The following is a 25,137-nucleotide window of genomic DNA, read 5'->3' as shown; positions in this document are numbered from 1 at the left end:
ACATTTTCATCATTCATTTTCATCCAATAGCTTGAGATATTTTCCTGTCTCAGAGTCTGCTGTGTGACTGTGATGTTGCTTTTACCTGTGAAAGGAGCTGAGAAGGCACAAACCCTCAGCTTTGGGGAGGATACGAAGAACGGCACTGTGGCAGAAGGCTACTGACGATCTGTAAGAGACTGACACTGTTAGATAGACACAAAGCACAGATATACACTCTAACTATTTCAAATATAATCATGAAATGGTAAAATGTTTGTCCAAAGGGTAAGAACATCAAGGACTCAACACTTACCCATACATCAGTAAGGTTAAGGTTGGGTTGGATTTGGTATTTTGATGGAAAGTTTGATTAAGTTATTTCTTAAAGTGTTGTTCTGTTGAAGGGCTATATTAGTATTGGTAAGTACACTGTATGAAATTGAACCTTACTACAAATGGATATTATGGGAATAAATATAACTAGTGTAGAATAGTGAAGAAGAATGATGATCAACCACCCATTCACAAAATATGACACACAAAGTATTACTGTATATATATTTACAGTATATATTTACAGTCAAAGCTTTAAAATACTTGCTATGTACACGTGCATATAAAGTGGTCAAAAAGCAAACAGGCATCGGTCACATTTAGTGGTATGACATTTAACAGTCTGGATGTTTGAACAGCAGGGCATTAGCTCAGCTAACTCTCAGCATGACCAAGTAAGGTTTGATTACAATTAAATAAAACTGTGAATCAATAGTGTTGTGTGATAAGTTGATACAGTGACAGGAGATTGGAGTTTTAGCTAGACAGACAGATCTTGATTTTTAATGCAGGGGGTGGAGCCACAAAGACACTTTCTCTACCTAAGCAGGTGTGTCTAGACACTGTTATATACATTCTGTACTGCTGAGCAAGGTTACAATGTGTTTTGGGGCTTGGTTTTTTGTCAAATGTGTTATGTGTGATATAGGTTTTCGTATATCTGCAACAGAAACCAGGATTTACATTGTCACTCCGTACTGTTGTCCATACTGGCTTGCCGAGGAGAACCACCATTTACTTTGACTTGGATTTTGCATTTTAAGGTACTTTGGCACTAGTGAACAAAATTCCATCTACAAATGATACATATTTTAACTCAATTGATGCAAAGTTTGGCAATATATGACACATTTTGAGCAATGATCACTTACGGGAGCAATATGTAATACATTTACTGTTTTAAAGTGCTCATATTATGCTTTCTGGCCTTTTCACTTTCCTTTATTGTGTTATATATCTTTTTGTGCATGTTATAGGTTTACAAAGTAAAAAAGCCCACAGTCCACCCCAAAGGGACTTACCATCTTTCAGAGAAAAGAGTGTTCACAAACTGCTCCAAACAGCTCAATTGTAGTCCAGCCTTCCGTGACGAATGTGCGTCACTTTGTAACACACGTTATAATGCTCGCCTAGCTGCTAGCGTGGCACGACCTCATGCTCTGCAACTGACAAGCTAGCAGTGCTTACCTAGCTACTGCGCATGTGCGACTCCCAACAAAGATAGGAACAGAAGTGAGATGTCTCACTCTGTAACTAAAACAGACAGCTCAACACATGGTGAAAAGAGGAGCTGCAGCAATGTGCAGTACAACAAAAAATTGTGTTTTTTGAAAATTAAACCATGTAAACCTATTCTGGTACAACCTCTAAATACAATTATGAACCTGAAAATGAGCATAATATGAGCACTTTAAATAAAAACTGACCACAATATGTCATCAGATATTAAGAAAACATGCTAAGTTGAAATACTATCTTCTCTGACTACAGTGCTAAAGCCAGTATTTTCTCCATTGAAATTTCCATTCTGACAACTGGATTAACAGAGATAGATTTATTCTACCTGAACTAAAAAAACTGCATCTTTCTAGCAGTTGCATGACCAGAGATGTGGTAAAACACGGGCCAGCTTTTGAGCCCAAAAGGACACTGAGTTGGCTAATTTAATCCTGAACAGGTAAGCATTGAGCTTTACGGTAATTTATCACGGCTAATGTTAGTGGTAGGGATGGGCATTTTCAGTCATTTCAACATTTGTGTACTGGCATTAAATTACATAGTGTACTCAAGATATTTACTCGCAAAAAATATTAAGACACAGTCAGTGAAGTGAACCCAACTTGTGATGGCTAACGCTGCCATGCTAACACATGCTAACTGCTAACGTTACCAGAGGATCGGGCAAGCGGGCCATGGCTGGTAACAACCACCGTGACAGACATATGACAGAAACTGCGAGTTTGACTTCCTCATAATGGAAACATCCAATTTAACTTCAGCAAAACAACGTGTAGCCTGAATTGTTGAATTGGGACAATGTTAACGTTCTCTACAGGTCGCTCTGCAATGTATGGTATGTTACGTTATGGAATATTCTTGTGGCTAATGTTACTAGCTTCAGCTTCAAGGTTATGATATGTTGAACAGTAAGATGATTCCCACTTTGTTACAAACTGACATGCAACCATAATGTGTAATGTACAGTGTATCAAGCTGCTTTTAGAAGTAGTTTTAGCGGTTGTTACAGTAACATTTAGCCGAGAAAGGGTGGCTGTCAGCCATGTACAGAGCTCCTCAAGGTCGCAGTCTTTTAGCGGTTGTTGTTGTTACATTTTACCGATAAAAGGTGACTATCAGCCAGATACATAGCTCCGCAAGATCACAGGCTTTCATGACTGTTGACATAGGCAGCATTTAGCTACTCAACTGCACTATGCAGACCTGCCAACCTGTGTAGTAGATACGCATTTTGACATCAAAATACGGTGATACGATTTGTCACTTTAAACTACGCGAAAATCAGGTGACTGCTTTGGGTTCACTCGTTGACGTGCAGTAGCCGTCTCAGTCTATCTCTTGATGATAGTAGGCAGCTAAAACTTATGGCTAAAACAGCGTAGCAGCCACGAGCATGCTGGAAAAAAAAACTAAAGAAGAAGAGTTCGACCAATCACACCGTCGGGTCCCTTCCTCTAATGTCAAGCAGGGATATCGTTAATACATCCATGGGATATCGGCTACTGATAGTAAAACGAAAGCATCAAATGCAAGTGTTATTCATTCCTCCCTCATTCCCGTTTAGTTTGGTTGGTTTCCCCCATATATCGATGGGTTTCCCCAAGGGAGGACGATGCTTGCAAAGGTAAACGGATTTGATGTAGAAAGGTGAAATTGTGAAATGAATTAATTTACATAGCCTACCTGTCAACTTTGGAGAAATATTATTAGGGCCCGAGCGCTGACAGCGGCAAAGGCCCTATTGAAACTGAAGGAATTATTATTCTTTCTTTCTTTCTTCTATTACTTTCCCGTTAAATGAATTGGCTTTTTGAGGGGCTTAATATATTCAAAAACTCACCAAATTTGGCGGCCGCATCAAGTCTGGTGAATATTTACGTATTTTAAGGGTTTCGGGAATAGGCGCACAAAAATGGCTCGCTAGCGCCCCCTACAAAGTTAAGAAAATTGAGCCCCTCCAGTGCGTTTAACGTAGACTCACGAAACTTGGTACACATATGTAACATGTCAAGACGTACACAAAACTTCATTAGAGCAATACCCTAAACCCAACAGGAAGTCCGCCATTTTGATTTCAAAGTTGAAATTAGTGCGATTTTGGCCATTTCCACATGTCGTACTTTAACGAACTCCTCCTAGAGATTTCATCCGATCAACTTCAAACTCGGTCTGTGCCATCTTAAGACGTTAAAGATGAAAAGTTGTTAAAAGAAAAACTTTTCGTCATAGGACCGCGGTCTGGGCGGGCGGCCATTTTGTGTGCGCTTTCCGCCCGAAAACCAACAAGAAGTAGTGGGTGTAACTCGAGGTACTGCTTGTCCGATTACCCGAAACTTTTCAGGATTCATAAGAGTCCAACCCTGAGGACAAATAAAGGCCGATATTTACCTTAAAGCGGGCGCCCCCTAGTGGCATCAGGAAGTAGGCCTAAAAGTCAAGGTGCTATACTTAAACGAACTCCTCCTAGAGATTTCATCCGATGGACTTCAAACTTGGTCTGTACAATCCCAACACCTTACCGATTAAAAGTTATTAAAAGAAAAACTTTTCGTCAGACGGTGTGGGCGTGGCGTGGCGGCCATTTTGAGTGTTTAGAGATGAACAAAGAAGTTGTTGTAACTTGAGTGTACGTTGTCCGATTACCTCGAAACTTTTCAGGATTCATAAGAGTCCAACCCTGAGGACAAATAAAGGCCGATATTTACTTAAAGTCATAGCGCCCCCTAGTGGCGACAGGAAGTAGGCCTAAAAGTCAAGGTGCTATACTTTTACGAACTCCTCCTGGAGATTTCATCCGATGGACTTCAAACTTGGTCTGTACCATCCCAACACCTTAACGATGAAAAGTTATAAAAAGAAAAACTTTTCGTCAGACGGTGTGGGCGTGGCGTGGCGGCCATTTTGAGTGTTTAGCGATGACCAAAGAAGTTGTTGTAACTTGAGTGTACGTTGTCGTATCTGCCTGAAATTTGTCACGAAGGACAAGGGTCCGGGCCTGAGGACACCTACAGGCCAAAATTGACTTTTGGTCATAGCGCCCCCCCCCTGGCCACAGGAAATCTGCCTTATATGACAAAAATCATCCGATTTACATGAAACTCAGAATGTGTGGTCTACGTGTGATACTGAGCCGCCCCCATAATATGACCATGCCCACTTACTCAGGCCACGCCCCCTTTCATAACATTTGAACCGTTTAAGGTAGAGTCTTGTGTGAGGTGTCATTGAACTCAGCAGAGAGTTCCTTCTTTATTGTTGATGGTTTGGCCCGCCCCCTATGCCATAAGCCACGCCCCTTTCATAACATTTGAACCGTTTAAGGTAGGACCCTTGTGTGAGGTATCATTGAACTCAGCAGAGATTTCCTTCTTCATTGGTGATGGTTTGGCCCGCCCCTATGTTTAAGCCACGCCCCCTTTCATACATGCTGACCCATTTAAGGTAGAGTCTTGTGTGAGGTATCATTTTCCTCAGCAGAGGCTTCATTTTTAATTGGTGATGGTTTGACCCGCCCCCTATGCTTTAGCCACGCCCCCTTTCACAGCTAATGAACCGTATGACGTAGAGTCTTGTGTGAGGTATCGTCGAACTCGGCGGGGAGTTCCCTTTTCGTTGGTGACGGTTTGCGGCGTCTGACTGCCGTGTAAATCGGTCGCAAGGAGCGGCGTCCGCCGGTAACTCCGACGCGCGCAGAGGCGCGAGGGCCCGTCCATCGCTGCTCGCAGCTTTAATTATTCTTTCTTTCTTTCTTCTATTATTTTCCCATCAAATGAATTGGCTTTTTGAGGGGCTTAATATATTCAAAAACTCACCAAATTTGGCGGTCGCATCAAGTCTGGTGAAAATTTACGTATTTTAAGGGTTTCGGGAATAGGCGCACAAAAATGGCTCGCTAGCGCCCCCTAGAAAGTTAAGAAAATTGAGCCCCTGCAGTGCGTTTAACGTAGACTCACGAACCTTGGTACACATATGTATCATGTCAAGATGTACAAAAAACTTCATTAGAGCCATACCCTAAACCCAACAGGAAGTCCGCCATTTTGATTTCAAAGTTCGAAATTAGTGCGATTTTGGCCATTTCCACATGTCGTACTTTAACGAACTCCTCCTAGAGATTTCATCTGATCAACTTCAAACTCGGTCTGTGCCATCTTAAGAAGTTAAAGATGAAAAGTTGTTAAAAGAAAAACTTTTCGTCATAGGGCGTGGCCGTGGCGGGGCGGCCATTTTGTGCGTTTCGCCGCCAAAACAGGAAGTGGGTGTAACTCGAGTGTACGTTGTCCGATTACGTCGAAACTTTTCAGGATTCATAAGAGTCCAACCCTGAGGACAAATAAAGGCCGATATTTACTTAAAGTCATAGCGCCCCCTAGTGGCAACAGGAAGTAGGCCTAAAAGTCAAGGTGCTATACTTTAACGAACTCCTCCTAGAGATTTCATCCGATGGACTTCAAACTTGGTCTGTACCATCCCAACACCTTACCGATTAAAAGTTATTAAAAGAAAAACTTTTCGTCAGACGGTGTGGGCGTGGCGTGGCGGCCATTTTGAGTGTTTAGAGATGAACAAAGAAGTTGTTATAACTTGAGTGTACGTTGTCGTATCTGCCCGAAATTTCTCAAGATTGACAAGGGTCCATGCCTGAGGACACCTACAGTCCAAAATTGACTTTTGGTCATAGCGCCCCCCCCCCTGGCCACAGGAAATGCGCCTTATATGACAAACATCATCCGATTTGCATGAAACTTAGAATGTGTGGTCTACGTATGATACTGAGCTGCCCCCTATAATATGACCACGCCCACTTACTCAGGCCACGCCCCCTTTCATAACATTTGAACCGTTTAAGGTATACCCTTGTGTGAGGTATCATTGAACTCAGCAGAGACTTCCTTCTTCATTGGTGATGGTTTGACCCGCCCCCTATGCTTTAGCCACGCCCCTTTTCACAGCTAATGAACCGTATGACGTAGAGTCTTGTGTGAGGTATCGTTGAATTCGGCGGGGAGTTCCCTTTTCATTGGTGACAATTTGCGGCGTCCGAGTGCCGCGCGAATGCACGGTCGCAAGGAGCGGCGTCCGCCGGTAACCCCGACGCGCGCAGAGGTGCGAGGGCCCGTCCATCGCTGCTCGCAGCTTTAATTATTTTCTAGGGTTTAAAATGTATACAGATTTGACATTTAATGGCACATTTATTCCGCGTGTGTGCCGCCGTATTCATGAACCAGAACTTCGACAATAAATCAGTAAGTTGCTACTCAAAAAAGTTTTTCAAGGTTGGCAGGTCTGCACTATGGAGTAATGTCTGGCAATGCAAGACTAGCATCTAGCTAACACTGACATTAGGGCTGCACCGATATCAATGCCAGTATTGAGCATCCGTCCAATGCTGTACGCATGCACCCTCGGACCCTAGAGGGATTATTAAATACTTGTATCGGTACTCTGTACTGGCGACTAGCCAAATGTAAGTATTTGTACTTACAGTGATATCGGTGCATTCCTAATTGACATTGTGGGACATCGGGTTCAGCGTTCTCAACCTGGCAACCCCGTGAACTTCGAGTCTGGGGAGGAGGGGCCAGGGGGGACAACTCTCTCCAGTATTTTGAATTTGGACTGCAGTAACCATTTTAAGCTCTAGCTGTCAGTATGACATATTGCACCTTTACGTTTCTGCCATTAACAGACAAACCTTGAGAGGACCCAAATAAATTGGTTGTGTGAACACATTTGGTTCCCTGTGTGGCTACTACAATCTTGATATACAAAGTTGTTTTTGGATATCTAGTTAGTGCAGCTGCCTTTTGAAAATGTTAGCCTAGAGCTCTTCCAAAATATTTTACTGTCATGGCTACTAAATAAGGAAGAGAAACATGCCATATGTTTACGCAGACCACTGAGTTATTAGTTAGTTAAATTCAACTTGCACTCAACATTCAACTGTGGTTCCTTGGTTCTGGGCCACAAAAGTATATAAGATACTTTAATAAGATGATTTATTTCTGAGGAACAGCTCTGTAGCTTAATGAATTGTCTGTCTGGAAAAACTCCTTCCATTTAACTGTAATGAAGTCAGTGTCTTCTAGAACACCCAATGAGTGGGCTACTTGAAGTAAATAATGGAACATTTTTGGGAAAATAGTCATAAAAAGCTGTGAAATTAATACTGTCACCGATACAATATTGTAGGAAAAGTATGTCAAATCAGGCTGAACAAATACCTTTAACACTGTAATATTTCTTTACAGTTATTATGCCTTTCCTTATTTTCTGTCATATATGTTACGATGTCAAATGTTAATATTAAACATGGCCATAGCTTCTAATAATGTGGTAAACATATGTTAAAGTAATCCCTGTGAGCAAAAACCTCAGATATACGGTTCTGAACACTCTGCTTTCAAAAGGTTTTTCTACTCTGCTCGAACTGATGTCAGTTCGTGCCAGATTTTTTTGTATTATCACTTGCTCCAAGCACGTTACTGCAGTGTTTACATTACATACACTGCTACATGTAGCTACATGCTTATGTCAGGGAAACCTGTAATTGTGGTTGTAGTTTTTGATTTATAAGTCTTTTGGGCGATTTTTCACTATAGAAAGCGCTGCTATCCTCTGTTACAGTTAGTCCACTGCTACATGTAACTGTAATGTTAGCTGCATGCTAACACCAGAGAAAGCTGTGATTTTGGTTGCCAATGTTAATATCTCACCAATAATGGATCACTTCCTGCTGGAACATGTCATGTGTAGTTTTTGGTTTAGAAGCCTTTAATGGTGAGTTTTCACTGCCATACTCCGTTACAGTCCACTGCTATCTACATGTAGCTACATGCTACGCCAGAGAAAGCTGTAATCTTGGCTGCCAATGTTGTTCATTTCTCCACCATTTCGGATCACATTCCTGCTGGAACATGCCCGATTGTAATTTTTGGTTTAGAAGCCTTTATTGGTGATTTTTCACATTAGAAAGGGCTGCCTATACTCCGTTACAGTCAGTCTCCGGCTGCAACAAACGTCACAGTGACAGCGAAAGCAGAGGAGAGATACAGAGACCCAGAAACGCAGACTAATCAGAGAAGACTGGGCTTTTTCGGGAGAAGGGCTTAAAAAGAAAGGCACAACAGAACGTCTCAGACAGAAGGTGAATACAGGTGCAGCCCTCATTGGCAGTATGAGAAAAATAAAGTGTTTTTGAACAATAAAGCATGTAAAGATGTTCTAATAGAAACATTAAATATAAGTATGAGTCTGAAAATGAGCATAACAGGTCACTTTTAACCTATGGCTGCCAAAATTAGTACACCAATCAATGTGTCTGCTACATGACATTTTTTCTTTTGGGTCCCATCTACGAGAAAGGCAACAGAGATTACTCTGAAAGAGTATATGAATAAAACTGCAAAACTGGTATAGATGTACCATGGGACAGATAACAACATTTGACAGACTTTAAATTGTCTCTCATAGGTTAAATTTTCACTTGATGAATATATAGTACAGGGAGATGCGTGTGTGTGAGTTGTGTTTGTTAAGACAGAACAAGGGTATCACAGAGAGGAGATCACAGTGGTTTCCTTCTTTTACCTCAACCATAATACAGGTTACACCCACACAAGATGTTAATATTCCTTCTTTTGAGTCCACTTTTGCATCACCTCAACTTTGCTTCTAATAATCTTGGATGACCATGTAAATTGCTGATTAGCTGACGCAATGACAGGAGATTCCACCAATTTCGCATGGCTGAAGATGTGTTATTAGTCATTCAGGGACCATACTTGTGATTTAGTCCATTTTTAAAACTCACAAACATTACTGCTGACAATTTTCTAAATCACACAGTTGTGTTTTACATTTGTGAATGTTGTCTAAGGTCATTATTTCACATTTCACTACTGTGTTCAAACCTTGGTTCTCTGAGTGAAGAGACTATCTCTCCACCGTTACATATTCCATATGTACGGGAATGATCCCCCTGAGGTCAGGTACATGGATACTTCTTTAAGACACACCGGCTTGCCCGGCCATGCCCTATGCTATTTCCTATAAAGCCTTTGCTGGCATGGAATCACTGATAGTTTGATTGGAACAGTCTCTGAGTGGGCTACAGCTGGAAAGATAGTCTCTTCACTCAAAGAACCAAGGTTACAACGTAACCGAGCGTTCTCTATCGTATCAAGCTCTCTCCACCGTTACATATTCCATATGTACGGGGAACTCTTTAAGACACCCTGTGAGAAGACCGTTCTGCCCAAGCCTAGATAGTGTCAAAACAAGTTATAATGAACTGTTCTAAAAGAACACTATGAACCATCAACCAAGTCAAGGCCCTGCAAGTCACAAAGGCCAAGCCTGAGAGGCAGAGGGGCTGCTGGGAGTAGGCTGCAAGATGCAAGACTGACTCAAGGAACACATAGAGGCCCACACCTTTTCTTTGTTCAAGGCCGACACCTAAACAAAAAGGCCACTCCGCCTGCAAAGCGCTCAGCTGACCAGGAAGACAACAAACCGGTGAGATGAACACATAGCCACCAAGGCTTATAACGTGTCACCCCTAGCACACACTCACAAAGGAGGGGCTGGCTGCCACATCCAACAAATGAAGGTGGACCAAGATGACCACGTGGCTGCTGTACATATAGCAGCGTGGGAGTCTTGCCACCATAAGCCCACGAGGTAGCAACACCAAGGTTTGAGTGCCCCAGTACTCAGGATGGGACAGGCACACCCGAAAATGTATACACCTGTTCAATAGCGTCCACAACCAAGCCAGTGGGACAGCCATGGCTTTGACAAAGGTATGCCCAGACGACCGGAAGCAGAATGAACGCTACTCTACCATCTGAGCTCTTTCAGGAGAGGAGAGTGAGTGGAACCCAGACGGAACCTCTCTCAGGAATGCTGGATCGGGGTAAAGGATAAACCGGCCCCATCCTGCAAGAACCTGCAGCTTTAACTGCTATTTTTGAACAGGTGTTGTGTCATGGAGCTTGACTACTCTTCAGGCAAAGGTATGCCAGAGTAACCCAGTGTCAAGGGAGAGCCACTTCAGATCAGGAAGGATGCAGAAGTGCTCCAAGGACCATGGTCAAACCCAAAGAGAGACTAAAGGACTCAACTTATGACCGCCAGCCAGAGGCTTCCTCTGATAAATCAGGAAATCATGCAGTGTGGAAGCACAACACACACTGCCTAGACCACTGTCTCTTCTGCGTGTCAGCCCGGGAAGGCTAACAGCTGTGCTAAACAGCTAACGGCCACTTCTGCCTTTCTTTCAACGTAATTCTCCCCGAAGCTCTTAATGGAAGAGGGAAACACTGTATGCCGTCAACCAACTAACCCCAGTGCCAACGCGGACTTTGTTGTTGTTGTTGTGGTTACCGGTCATTCACAGCTCGAATGTAGTGACGGATAGCTTTGCGCTCACACAACTAGTGGAACCTCATGCCTGTCATCTTGAACAGTGATGGGAGCTATGCAACAGGCTTCTCATCTTGACTTTGTTTCACTTCGCTTTCATGTTTGGGGAAATGTAACGTACGGTTTTGCCAACGGCCAGCTTCACCAGACAAATATTTCCCTGGGCGCGCGAACCGACAAGCCAGCCGAAGGACTCCAGCATCTGATCATCCCGTGCTTTATCCAGAGGCAGAGAGACGCCGGTTAGGCAGGAAAGTGTCTTTTTCCGTCTGTACAGTCGTTTGGAAATTTTATCTGGGCATTTTATGAGATTGTCTGCACACCTGTAACCATATTCCTCAGGTGGAGATCAGCGCCAGCACAGGTACTTTATACTTTATAGGAAATAAAGTCAAACACACTAATCCTAGTCGCGGGCGCTGGACGGGAAATTGACAAGTGCGTCGGTCTTAAACTAGCAAAGACACAAAGACAAGATTGGCTGTAGTGATACATTCTCTCTCTCTCCCTGTCAGCTGTAGCTCGCTCTACCTTCTAACGTTGGACACAGCGGTCTCGAGTGAGAGAGAAAAAAGCGTTAAAAGTGGAGCGCTATCACACTTTCCTTTCTCCCCTCATTGGACTAAGTTTGTCGACACTACTCTGTGCGCGCATCAATAAGTAAGTCTGAGGTCCTGTAGGTACGGGACGATGTTATGCAGGATTTATGAATGTACGTTAGCAACAGGCTAATTCACGAGGGTGCTATTTTATGTGTGAGCTAATATTGCGCATCTGTTCATGTGCGCTGCAAGAGTTATGTTTCTGTTTATTGAAAGCGTTATTCTGTGCAAACATAACCGTGAATGTAGTTTAAACTCAGTAATGATGGTATGTTAGGTTATTACTGTCGCTCTGTTGAAGGCAGACGTCCCACTGTACTGTCGTTACGCAGATCACGGACATCTGATTGATTTTACTGCACTGTAGTTAAGTGAAAGTAGGTCATGTTGTAAAACCTACCAGCAGGGCACCATTTACAGAGGGCATTTAAATGTATCTCTAATCGTTTCTATGTTAACTGTTGGCCCATAGTAGTAGGAAAAAATATTTATGTAAAGCTACCGCTACCCCCCCCACCTTCAAATCTTTTGCCATCCTTGTGCCATGGTTTATATAGATTGTAAAAGATGAGTCTCAGTAACTGAAATACCCAAGTTCCAGAAGATAAGTTTCAAGTCATATACATTTTCACACCATGTAAATAAGTGAAAACCAGTAGCTGAGAGGAAGGAAAAACTGAAAACATAGAGGATTCTTTAGAAAATGGTCAGCAGTAAAGTATGTAGCATAATATGTGCTAAATAAAAAAAAAAGTAAAACTCTGGTTTCGTCGCATAATGTACATTTATCTGATTACACATCGAGGCCAGGCGTCAAAGAAATGGATCAGCTTGAGTGCAGTAAAAATAAGGTTGGTATGTGAATTTTATTAAAATATTTTGTGGTCATATTTCTTTCACAATGTATTCATAAATCATTGATCAAGCAGTAGCATACTGAAAATGTAAAGAGGACTCCTTCTCAAATGCCATTTGCTCATTAAAATCAGATTGACATCTGATTGCTGAGGTAGAAAAAAATGAAAGCAAGATGTGGGCCTATTATGCTAAACACTACTTTCAAAGGAGCCAATCAGAAATCAGGAAAAAAGGTGCCTGTCAAATGAGTCTTTGCCCCATGTTGCATATTAAAAAATGTGTGTGTTTACAGTGTTAAACACGAGTCAATAGTCAATAGATTACTGTGATAGTCTGAATTAATAGATCAGAAAAGAAAGAAGTAAAGTGGTGATTAAAGGTTCTGATGATAAAAAGGAAAAAAAGAATGTGTACATTGCAGAGGGGTATTTTCTAAGTCTGTATTCTGGACATTACCCAGACAAAAAATATCTACTGACAGTTAGAAGTATTATGAGTCATAATCCATCCCCACAGAAAACAATCTAAACCAAAAACAAATACACACAAAACCAGCAATTTAACCTGAGGTGCAGGTTTGGAAATGAAAAATAAAGGAAGCACAATAAAAAATGGTTTGTTTTCAGACAGGCATTTGTTATCAGGCTACACTTTGTGGGTGCTGTTGAATCTGTTTTGTAAGGCACACACAGACACAGGTAATACGGTGTCATGTGTGCTGAACTCTTATCCCACATATGTTATTTGCTAACAGTTAAAAGCACATTAAAAACCTTTTAATAAATGAGTTTGCTGTCAACTCAGGTCAAACAGAAAGATCAACAAATCCAGTACAGAGTTGGAATTGGTAGCTAACCACATACTTATGGGTAAACAAAACAGTTCCTGGTTGGTTGTGTTTTCAGTTTTATGGACCTGATCTGTTTCATTCAACAATGACGGGCAACAAAGTGGGAAAAACCATCATGGCAGATTTCCAGGTTTATTCCTCAAAGTTAAAGATATCAGGAATTTTTAACAGCTACTATATCTCCCACTTGGCAGAAATAACTAAAAAGGGTCAACAAACTGAGCAGTTGCAAAATGGCTGCAAAGCCACCATCACTGGCAGTTGCATCTAAATTAAATCCAATATTAACTCAAATTCAGGAAATTGAAACAAGTTATAAACTGGTTGGATTTGATCCAGTACAAAAGTGAAACACTGTGCAACATTACCAAATTGGAATAACATGATATACAAACCCATATCTCTGTACTAGACACCGAGATGACATTGATATAAATCTTCTTGTGTGACTCTGGGTAAGATGTAAAACATCCATGTTTCCTTTAACTTGACTACAATTAACTCAAACCTTCAATCTAATTTGGGAGATCTATTCTCTAAGTCAAAATGATATCATAATGTTAATAGTCATTCTGGATGGTTGTTGACTCATGAATGATGGTTGTTGACTAATTATAGGTTGAATTAGGTATGTCACCTTCCCTGAGTTTGATGCAATGCCGTGAACAAGACTAAACATAACCTGAATACATTCTGTGTCAGAATTCATACTGTGTCACTGGACGGACCTCTGCAGATGGCCTCAGAGGCACAAAAGGGTGCTACATTGTGGGTTTACGAGTATAACCCTAAAGTTGGCCATTATAGTTAGATAGAATAGTCTTGAATCACTTGCTGTCAGTGTTTGGATATAAAGATACTAAGTTATGTGGTCATGTGGTAGTACTTTCTTGAATCACATGTTTTTTAAATAAATGCCTAACTTCAGTTAATGGTTACTCACAAAATTGCATTTTGAGAAAACATATACACTTAAACTAATTTTACTCAACCAAAATTATCAGTGTCCCTCTGTAGTGATCATCTTGTGTAAGCTAAAAGTAACAGTGAGAGAGCAATCTGGGTTTATATCTTATGTTCTGCATAGAAATGGGACTTTCATTTAACCTGGTTAAAGTGATACCAGGCCAGAAGATGCAAATTGCAAATGATTGTTATACCTAGGCATGGGCTGGTAACGGTTTTCAAGGTATACTGTCTCTGTCTATAAAAGGTATCCATTGAAAAAGTCAAGGTTTCATGTCAAGGAACATTTTCTGTCATACCGTTCCTAAGGTATAAGCTGTTTTTTATGAGTGGACATAAGGACAGGAAGTGCAGTTTAGAAATGTCTCTCCCTGCCAGTGTGCAGTGTGTTTAAAAATAAAATACAATATGTTCAATGTAATTTTCATTTTTTATTTTACCCAGACATTTAAAAATATAATACATTTTAAAGCTGTAATTGCAATACTGCAATACCGTGAAACCATGATATTTTTGCTGAAGGTTATCATACCGTCAGAATCATATACCGGCCCATGCCAAGTTATACCCTCCTACAAAAGTTCATATTTCTAATCCTAACCAGTGTAGCTTGTGGGGATTATCATCTTTCTCAAAAGCAAGTCAGTTGTAAATAATGGGTTATATGTGGGAGAAACTCAACTTGTTGAGGAATTCCTCTTAATTTTTCAGGTTTTTTGTTGTTGAATGTAATAGTTACTTTAGAAGTGATTTTTTAATAGTTGATATGCTTAAAGAAAGTTCAAATAAGAAATGAGGAGAAGGAAACTTCAGACTATTGAGACACATCACAGATGTGATCACCAAGATCTCCAAGTCGTATTGCTTCCTTGTAAAATGACTACACTATGATATTCAGCTGATCCTACACTGGTAATATGCCATGTTTGAGTGTTCTCCTTCCTCCTCATAAGTTCATCCCTGCAACGACCTTTATACAGCCTGCACCTCTCTTAGATCCATTTTTTATATGGAAGGCGAGGAAGTTTACAGTATAAGAGCATCCAAATGTGAACATGCATAGCAGAGTACATTGCTATATGAGAACAAACCACTGGTTGGTGCTAGAGATAGACAACAATTGCTGAAGGTTGAGCTGATGAGGGCAACAACCTTGGACAAGAAATGAAGAATACTCATTGAGCTGTCCTATGAATATCTTTTGGAAAGCGGTGCCCACCATGAGAGATTATATACTGTGGGTATCAATGAGTAGTCCATCACTCCTTGTCCACAACTGTCTCATCATACAAGTGTGTGTGTGTGTGTGTGTGTGTGTGTGTGTGTGTGTGTGTGTGTGTGTGTGTGTGAGGGAGAGATTATAGAGTGAGATCAAAGCTGAAACACTAAAGGTCAGTATGCTTCAAACAAAGGTCTTGTTGCAAGGACATACAGCCTCTCAAACACCCTCCCGATGTTGGAATTCAGGGGTCTACGTCTGACAATTTTCCTAACTTTTCAACAACAATTTAGCAAGCATGGCAACTTGGCCAAAACAATTGGCCAGGTGGCATAGGTGTAAAAAATAGCAGGCTCTTTTTTATTCTTCACAAAGCTACTACTGCCACTGAGTGCAATACCAGAAATGACTTTCAGGAGAGATCATCGTGCCCCCGCTGTCTACAACAGAGCTTTGTGTGTGGCCATCTGGAAGTGGTATAAACACTTTTGTCTTCAGACATGTTCAGATGACACTTACAACCACATTTGCTTGAATCATACTGAACAAACAAAAGGAGAATGCTTGCACTGAAAATATGTGGTGTACAGTGTTTTTGTGTATACAGACTCACTACAGAGTGGATATTATATTGAATATAGAGGATGGTAATTAATGTATCATGGCCCTCATTCATACCTATGAAATTGTCTGCAAGATGTCCAGTCAATGTCTGAATGTCTCTGTGTTTTAATCACTTCATGCAAATATGGTCTCAACCTGAAGAACCTAAATGCTAAAAACCTTTGTTAAAAAGTCTCTATTAGCATCCTCCTGTGGACCAATCAGCAGTCTCAGAATAGAAGGAAAGTGGGGCCGCTTGTGCTCCTTATGTCAAATCCCTGAGCAAAGTCACCGAACATTTAGAACCCATTGGCCAAAGCTTAGGCACAGGGAAACAGGAAACCACTCTGTCCTCCTCTCTGTGAGCCCCCACTCTCTAAGATGACAAAAAGAGAAGGCTGATGGGAGTTGCAGTTTTAATGTCAATAAGGAGCCTGGTGGAAAAGCCTTCAAAAAAGTTATAGTAAAGAATTTATAGTAAGGCGTCAGTGCCGTGGCCGGTATGAACTGTAGTATCTGGGGTAGAGGGGCGTGTAGTTGATAGAGTGGCTGTAAGAAGTACCAGAAGTACCAGAGGTGAGGTAGGAGCTAGAGGGGGTAAAAGCAGGAGAGGAGCTGTAGTAGGCAGAGGAATAGCTGTGGGAGGAAGAAGGGGAGTGGGAGGTGGAGTAAGGGGAGGGAAGGACAGAAGAGCGCATCAGGCTAGACAAGGGCCGAGTTCGGGGTGAGGGGCTCCATGTGGAGCGCCTGAGCCCCAGAATAGGGGACCGGTAGGGAGAGGATGGGGCAGATCCTGGTTGGGTGGGCCTGGTGTTGGTGGTGGATGGGGGAGAGGTTTGAGAGTCTGGGGTGTAGTGCCTGGAGAGGCCCGAGCTATGAGGCAGAGTGGGGGAGATGTTGACACTGAAACTGTGGGAGTCAACCACAACCGTCCGCACCCCCAGGGTCCACTGGGAGCGAGCCAGATTCAGAGTGGCTGAGGGCGAGGTCCGCGCTGAGGGAGAGGAGGGGGCCTCCAGACATGGAGGGCTCTCTGGCGCCAAAGGGCCAGCCAATGAGGCAACCGCTGGTGATGACGGACTGCGAGGGGGTATGTGTGACGTAGGGGAGGTAAGAGCTGAGGCCAAAGCTGCACTGACCACAGATAGGCTAAGGGGCACAGAGGGATCATCAGGAAGAATTGACGTAGGACTAGGAAGGCTGGAAAGGGGGAGGCTGACAGGGGCCAAAGCTGAAGAGCCATGGGCTATATTGGAGGCCGAAGCTGAGGCCGAGTGACTTACTTTGGGAGTGCTGGTCTTCACGCGGTTTAGCCTGCCCCCGCGGGTGCGGTGGGTCTGCTCTTGATCGAAAGCCAAATCCTCCAGGCGCTGGGTGAGGGCCAATTTCTGCTGGATGGCCATCCGCAGGAGGGAATTCAGAGTCTTCTTCTCATCTTCGGCTGCAGCCAGCTGCCTCTGCATCTCATCCAGCTGGGTAATGTACTCGTCACACCTGAAGAGGGCACAGTTTCAACAGGTTGAAAAAGGTAAAAAAGGAGCAGATACAAATGTGGAAATAACTACAAAAAAGGTGTAAAAAAGAGGCCATGAAGAGGGGAATACAATTCGCTTACTAGTTGGATGAGAAGATCAATACTATTCTTATGTATGTTTCTTGGACAAGCGCAGTAACTTCCTGGGGCCCCCCATAATGTTGCTTTTACACTTCAGTTTTTATACATTTAAACAGACAAGGTATAATATGGGCCACATGGAATCTGCAGATGCAGAATTATGCAGAATGTTCCGCAGATTTTAAACGAATAACAAAAATATCTTATAATGTTAACACATCTTGAACCCAAACAGAAAAACAGTCTGCTAAATTCGGATTGGATCGGGGAATAACATGTTAACAAGTGAGTTTTAGAGGTGCTGGTAGGCAGACTGTGATGCATTCAGATGGATCCTGTCTTTGTGCTAAGCTAAGCTAGCCAGTGGTTGGCCGTAGCTTCAGTTACTGTGCAGACACACAAGAGTGGCATCGATCTTTTCAGAAAACTCTCATTTTAATAATCTATAATTATTATCTCCCAAAATGTCAACCTATTCCATTACTGTAAGATTAGAAAGATTGTTGATTGTTGGATTGAGAGAAAATGTATCTTACACATATTGGTACACTGAGAAATGAAAGAGCTGATATGAGTAAAGCAACTTTCCTGTGTCTTCTTGAATATAACTGAAGAAGCTCTGAGATCACAACTAAAGCTGCATTCATTTTTTGGCTGCCCAAAAGTAGAGCTGAGGGGAACTGCTCTGCGGATTTATCACTGCAAGCAAAAATTTTCACATTGCACATAGTCACCTGAGTCATTCATTTAAATAAAATATTGAGTAATGGACTTAAATGCTTCTGTTTCGTCTCTGACCTGGTGGCAAACAAGGCCCGCAGAGAGGAGAAAGTGGCGGCATCCTCCTTCAGGGCTTTGAGCTCGTTCCTCAGCTTCATCATGGTGTCAGTCACCATGGACTTCTCCGCCTCATACTTACTCTTCAGGTTGGCCAGAGCCCCCTCTGCCGTCTGAGTGAACATACACACAGCACACATTAGCGCAGCTAAATCTTTTATATTTAGGATAACATAATTGCATTTCATGTCATATTGTGACTGGTTGGTTTGCAGACGTGGGTCGTGGCAGAAGTCACAAGAATTTGGTGCTACATTTATGACAGTTTTGACACAGGCTGTCTTTGGTCAGCATAGCTCTGAATGTTGGACCAACAGTGATACCCACAACAACATTACCACATATATATGTATATTTATGTGTAATAATGTTACTTTTTGTATGTGTGTATGTATTTTATATCTTTTTGTGTGGAAATAAAGTATACTTAACTAAAATTCACATGATATAATCAAAAATATTATTTCACTTGTCAGTATTGTTCAGCTACAATCACAACATGTACAGATCACATGTCTCACCTGTTTGTTAGCCCTGAGTACCAGTCTGAGGGTGGCTATCTGCTCTCTCTTGGTGCTGAGCAGAGACTTGAGCTTCAGGATCTCCTCCATGCAGCTCTCCTTGTCCTTGTCCATCAGAGGGGCCAGTTCCCTGGCTGCAGCTCTCTGTCTCGACAGCTGCAGAGACCTGTCTACCGCCCGCTGGAGGTGCTTCACCTGGGGGAGGAGAGATGAGGTGAGGACTAGGCCTGTAACAATTATGACATAATTGTCTAATCACAATATTTTTACGTAAACACGGCTTCTTTGTTTAACCACAATTAACATTTTTGGCTGTTGATGGTAATTGTTGATTTTGTTGTATGTGCCAAATTGAAATTACATAAGTGATTTTTGGTCGGACTGTTGAGTTAAAACTACGTTTTTTGTTAGTTGTTGGTACTTGTCCCTCTTGCGTGTCTATAGCAACAAAAATGACAAGGGGGGATTGTTAGGGTGAGCAGTGTGCCCTTTTAGTAGTCTTTAGTACTTCCTCCTTTTTTTTTGGGCTGGCTGGTAGTGGGTGGGGCTTATCCACAGGTGTTGATTAATAAGGAGATGGTTTCTCAGAAAGAAGAGAGACTCGTCTGGCGGAATTACAGAGGTGGTGTGTGGCTATTGACACTGAAGAGACTTGGAGCACCTTTGCCTGTGGCCTGGAAGCCCGAACGCCTTTTATTGCTAGCTGTGTTTTCTTTTTGACCAACCACTAATAACAAAAGACTTGAACTAGACACTAGCAATTGAAGATAGGGCTGGTCGCTTGTGTGGAGCTGCTGACGGAGCTAGCTGAGCTAGCTGACAGGTAAGCTCCACTTAACCCACTGCCAGCCAGCCTTTCCTTTACTAGCACACTTTATGTTAGGGAATAAATTGTTAGCCTATACTTCTTACGAGTCGTTTGAAGACATTCCCGTTACAGGGATACAGTTAGAAAAAAAGAGTACAGAAGCAGTGATGACTGTTTTGCCAATAGTGCAACTATTTTTTGTTCTCCTAATTTAATTTAATCTGTTTTTTTGTTAAGGATCAATGCTTTGTTGTTTTATTGATGAGGAAACATGTTCTGTTGTCAGTGTTCATTTAAAAAACGTTTTATGATAATAAAGAGGTGTGGTTACCTTTATAGGCTGTGTATCTGTGTTACTACATGATCTGGGTCACATAACAGTAATATAACCAAAAGACATATCCTGAAATTCATTCAGAACTTTAATTTGTTTGAAAAAGTAATAAATACGTATTTTTTAATTTTGACTGAAAAAGACAATTATATTGTTTATCGCAATTATTTCTGAGACAATTGTACAGCAACATTTGGAATTGTAACATCTCTAGTGAGGACAAGAGGACATAAGAGAGTTTAAGAGAGGAGAGAAAAGAAAGGAGAAAGGGAATTCCACTGACACTGATGTGAGAACACTGTTCTACCTGTTCTCTGATGATGGCGTTGAGGTTGTAGATGTTCATGGGCTCCCGTCGCAGCTCACCAGCTGGCTCCAGGGCAGGCGATGATGATGATGATGATGATGAAGAGGCACTGATGCTGGGTGAGCAGGTCGGAGTTGTGCAGAGTGGCAGGCTCTGCTCAGATGGCACCTGGAGGCCCTCCTTGTCCCCCTCCTTCTCTCTCCCCCCCACCTCCCCAGATAAGGGCTCCTTGGATGGAGACTGCGAGGGGCTCCGCGACTCCCCAGGAGTAAAGGTTGTGGAAGCGACAGCAGCCAGCCGCCTGGCGAGGCGTGGTGTGAGGAGAACTTTGCTGTTGTCCGAAGACATGGCTTTAAGACAGGCACTGAGGCCCCGGAGCCCTCTGCCTTGTCTAGAAGAAAAACAGAGTGAATTAGGTTTTTTACCTATGATCTAACTTGGTGTTCTCAAAGTGAGCAAACGTAAAGCAAAGGTAGCCTGCAAACATATTTTTGTTGTCTGAAATAAATGACGATCCATTAGAATTATTAAAGCAAAAGGCAAATTTACCAGACAAGAGACCAGATTCTGACCAACAACAGCACTGTATAAAATACTGCAGCTTATTTATTGCAAGGGTAGAAGGCTCAAGCTACAAAATTGCTGTGTGGGGAGCTTACCCAGGCCTGTACTACGAATCAAGATCAACATGCCCTGGATTTATTTCAGTTATACGTAATTCCCACCGCTGAAAATCTATATCTTTCATAAAAATACTCATCAGGGAATGTTAACGGGGTTGTCGGTCTCTAAATGTTTGAACTTTTATGAGCGCACCTCTCTCTCTCCGCGCACCAAGCTCCACCGGATCTTCTAAGAATGATGAAGCCATTATCAATCGAGTATTGATGGGTCAGTAGGCGGTGCTTTTACACCGGTTGATCTCTAATCTCCAACATAACCTGCTTGAGAGCAGGTTAGGTGTTCAGCAACTGAGGTAACTTTTTAGAGCTGTGGCAAGAAGGTTGCTAGTGCAATAGAACTTGCAGGTGGACACAAGCACAAGCTGAGCTAGCCAAGCAGGTCCTAAATGCAGCTTTTGTAGTAGTGTGTAAGCAAAAACTTTGAATACGACTCAAAACAGAGAGGCAAGGACTGGCTCTGGCTGCAAACCTCAGATCTTGGAGGACCAATGCATATTCTGTCCTGATTATGGAAGAGTGGACCAGCTCCTCGGAATCTATGCCACCACACATAATAGGAAACATTGCACCCTTCACAACCCAACAGCCCACAGTTTTAAAAGGGAAGTTAAGGCAGGGTGTCTACTATTGCAGACTGGGTTCACAGCTTTGTGCACAAAGTGCGCATGTGAAAACACAGACTGAGAATCAAGGTTCCTACATACATTTATTCAAATTTCTTGGTTCTGAAACTATACTAGGCTTGAATGTATGAATAATAATAATAATAATAATAATAATAATAATAATAATAATCAATCAAAGGATTTATTTGTCACATTTACTAAGAATAGGTTATAGGTGGCATACTGTTAAGGCTTTGCTAAAATACCAGTGTGCAATAAATAATAATAATTACAGTAGAAGAAATATAAAGGAAACAAATAAAATAAAAATAAAAATTTAAAGATAGAAAATTATAAATACATAGAGTATAAGATAAAGCTTTATTGATCCCCAGAGAGGAAATTGGGTCATATGTAACAAATGTATGGTTTTGGATTGAATTTAGATCTCATAGGTGCAATTATTTCTCAAGTGGCCCTCCCTCTAATGCAGGCTCCACAACCTTTGGTGCTGCATGTGTCCTACTAGTAAAACAACAGTCAGACCTGTAGTAGTCCAGCATAACGCGGTTGGGCGTCTCATTGTTGCACAGACAGACATGGTGGTAGAGCTGGGCAAGCTCCTCGCTCAGCGTCACCAACTCATCCTGAGCCGCGTTCAATGCGCCCTGGCTCTCATTGGCTGCTGACTGAGCTGCCTGCAACTCCAACTCCAGGCTAGACACCTGAGAAGAGAGGAGAGGAAATCCTTTACCTCTGTAAGTATCTGTCATTCAATTCAAAGAGACACAGTCAGTATGACATGGTTACCTTTTCCCGACTTTCCCAGCAGCTCTTCTCCAATGAGGTGACCTGCCTCTCCAGCTTCTGAAGCTGACCGCTTCGCCTTGGCTTCTCCTCTGCCGCTCCCTCTACACACTGAGTCAGTCTGTCACGGAGGGCTTTCACCTCCGCCTTGAGCTCCACCACCTCTGTCACAGCCACACGGTACTTGCACTGCAGGATCTCCAGACCTGGCGTCTGGTAGGAAAATACCTGACTTTTGTTTAACTTCTCACTCCTATACCCCTCAGTTCCTCCTTCCTCTTCAGTATCCTCATCATCTCTGTCCAGCTCCATCAGGGCCTCAGGTTTGAGCTGAGAAGTGGCACTGACGTGGGCTTCCTGGTTGAGGTGGGCCCTTCTGTGCAGGCGGCGGAGGGCAGTGACTCTCTGGCTAAGGCGGAGGGCCTTCTCGTGCTGCTCGTTCAGGGCCCCTTGGGTGTGTTGGAGCTGAGTCTGGGACTCCTGCAGACTGGTCATCAGTGATACTTTTTCACGTTCAACCTGAAGGGGGCAGCAGCAAGATTAGCAAGAAGCACAGCATATATGGTATGATCCCAGCTGATTTCAAACCTTTTTTTTACAGGTCATAACATTTAACACATCAAATTTAGACTTTAGCCCAATTCAGACCAAAGATTCTCAACAAAACTAGTTGAAACGTGCAACTACTTGCAATGCTCCAGTCTGCAACATTCTGAAACCTGTCAGTTTACACCAATATGACAAGATTAGACTTTTTGTCCACAGCAATGACTCTCTTCACTTCCATTCTATCTTCCGACTTTTCAGGCTTTATTGTAGCTGGATATCATTTGTAACGTCTTAAAATACAGTGCCTTGCGAAAGTATTCGGCCCCCTTGAACTTTTCGACCTTTTGCCACATTTCAGGCTTCAAACATAAAGATATAAAACTGTAATTTTTTGTGAAGAATCAACAACAAGTGGGACACAATCATGAAGTGGAACGAAATTTATTGGATATTTCAAACCTTTTTAACAAATCAAAAAACTGAAAAATTGGGTGTGCAAAATTATTCAGCCCCCTTCAGTTAATACTTTGCAGCGCCACCTTTTGCTGCGATTACAGCTGTAAGTCGCTTGGGGTATGTCTCTATCAGTTTTGCACATCGAGAGACTGACATTTTTGCCCATTCCTCCTTGCAAAACCGCTCCAGCGCCAGTGAGGTGTGGATTTGTGCGCGGAACAGCAGTTTTCAGTTCTTTCCACAGATTCTCGATTGATTCAGGTCTGACCTTTGACTTGGCCATTCTAACACCTGGATATGTTTATTTGTGAACCATTCCATTGTAGATTTTGCTTTAGGTTTTGGATCATTGTCTTGTTGGAAGACAAATCTCCGTCCCAGTCTCAGGTCTTTTGCAGACTCCATCAGGTTTTCTTCCAGAATGGTCCTGTATTTGGCTCCATCCATCTTCCCATCAATTTTAACCATCTTCCCTGTCCCTGCTGAAGAAAAGCAGGCCCAAACCATGATGCTGCCACCACCATGTTTGACAGTGGGGATGGTGTGTTCAGGGTGATGAGCTGTGTTGCTTTTGCGCCCCAAACATAACGTTTTGCATTGTTGCCAAAAAGTTCGATTTGGTTTCATCTGACCAGAGCACCTTCTTCCACGTGTTTGGTGTGCTCCCAGGTGCCTTGTGGCAAACTTTAAACGATACTTTTTATGGATATCTTTAAGAAATGGCTTTCTTCTCGCCACTCTTCCATAAAGGCCAGATTTGTGCAGTATACGACTGATTGTTGTCCTATGGACAGAGTCTCCCACCTCAGCTGTAGATCTCCGCAGTTCATCCAGAGTGATCATGGGCCTCTTGGCTGCATCTCTGATCAGTCTTCTCATTGTATAAGCTAAGTTTAAAGTTTTTAGGGACGGCCGGTTCTTCGTAGATTTGCAGTGGTCTGATACTCCTTCCATTTCAATATTATCGCTTGCACAGTGCTCCTTGGGATGTTTAAAACTTGGGAAATCTTTTTGTATCCAAATCCGGCTTTAAACTTCTCCACAACAGTATCTCGGACCTGCCTGGTGTGTTCCTTGTTCTTCATGATGCTCTCTGCGCTTTAAACGGACCTCTGAGACTATCACAGAGCAGGTGCATTTATACGGAGACTTGATTACACACAGCTGGATTCTATTTATCATCATTAGTCATTTAGGTCAACATTGGATTATTCAGAGATCCTCACTGAACTTCTGGAGAGAGTTTGCTGCACTGAAAGTAAAGGGGCTGAATAATTTTGCACGCCCAAATTTTCAGTTTTTTATTTCTTAAAAAAGTTTGAAATATCCAATAAATTTCGTTCCACTTCATTATTGTGTCCCACTTGTTGTTGATTCGTCACAAAAAATTACAGTTTTATATCTTTATGTTTGAAGCCTGAAATGTGGCAAAAGGTTGAAAAGTTCAAGGGGGCCGAATACTTTCGCAAGGCACTGTATGAACGAGGACAGTGATAGTGAGATACTTGATACAGTTGCATTTCTAGCAGTGATGATT

At 42.3% G+C, this 25,137-nt stretch overlaps 1 protein-coding gene across 3 annotated transcripts in view; it reads right to left on the bottom strand.

The window, feature by feature from the left end:
• Window positions 1-12,429: 12,429 nt before the first annotated feature.
• The window catches only part of LOC120553234 (protein bicaudal D homolog 1-like), a 109,662-nt gene continuing 96,954 nt past the window's right edge, over window positions 12,430-25,137 (bottom strand). For 2 of the 3 annotated variants that reach the window (XM_039791439.1, XM_039791440.1), the window contains 7 exons: window positions 22,599-23,114; window positions 22,335-22,513; window positions 20,501-20,891; window positions 19,052-19,246; window positions 18,492-18,643; window positions 18,282-18,392; window positions 12,430-17,572 (listed from right to left, as the gene is read on the bottom strand). In XM_039791439.1, the coding sequence (XP_039647373.1) occupies window positions 16,564-17,572; window positions 18,282-18,392; window positions 18,492-18,643; window positions 19,052-19,246; window positions 20,501-20,891; window positions 22,335-22,513; window positions 22,599-23,114 (2,553 nt within the window). In that variant the 3' untranslated portion in view covers window positions 12,430-16,563. The remainder of the gene's footprint in view (window positions 17,573-18,281; window positions 18,393-18,491; window positions 18,644-19,051; window positions 19,247-20,500; window positions 20,892-22,334; window positions 22,514-22,598; window positions 23,115-25,137) is intronic. The other variant, XM_039791441.1, reaches the window with a different exon arrangement.

Source organism: Perca fluviatilis, chromosome 23 (genome assembly GCF_010015445.1).
Source record: "Perca fluviatilis chromosome 23, GENO_Pfluv_1.0, whole genome shotgun sequence".
Classification (NCBI taxonomy): domain Eukaryota; kingdom Metazoa; phylum Chordata; class Actinopteri; order Perciformes; family Percidae; genus Perca; species Perca fluviatilis.
Note: the sequence above shows the minus strand (reverse complement) of the source record. Positions and strands in the feature narration are given on the sequence as shown.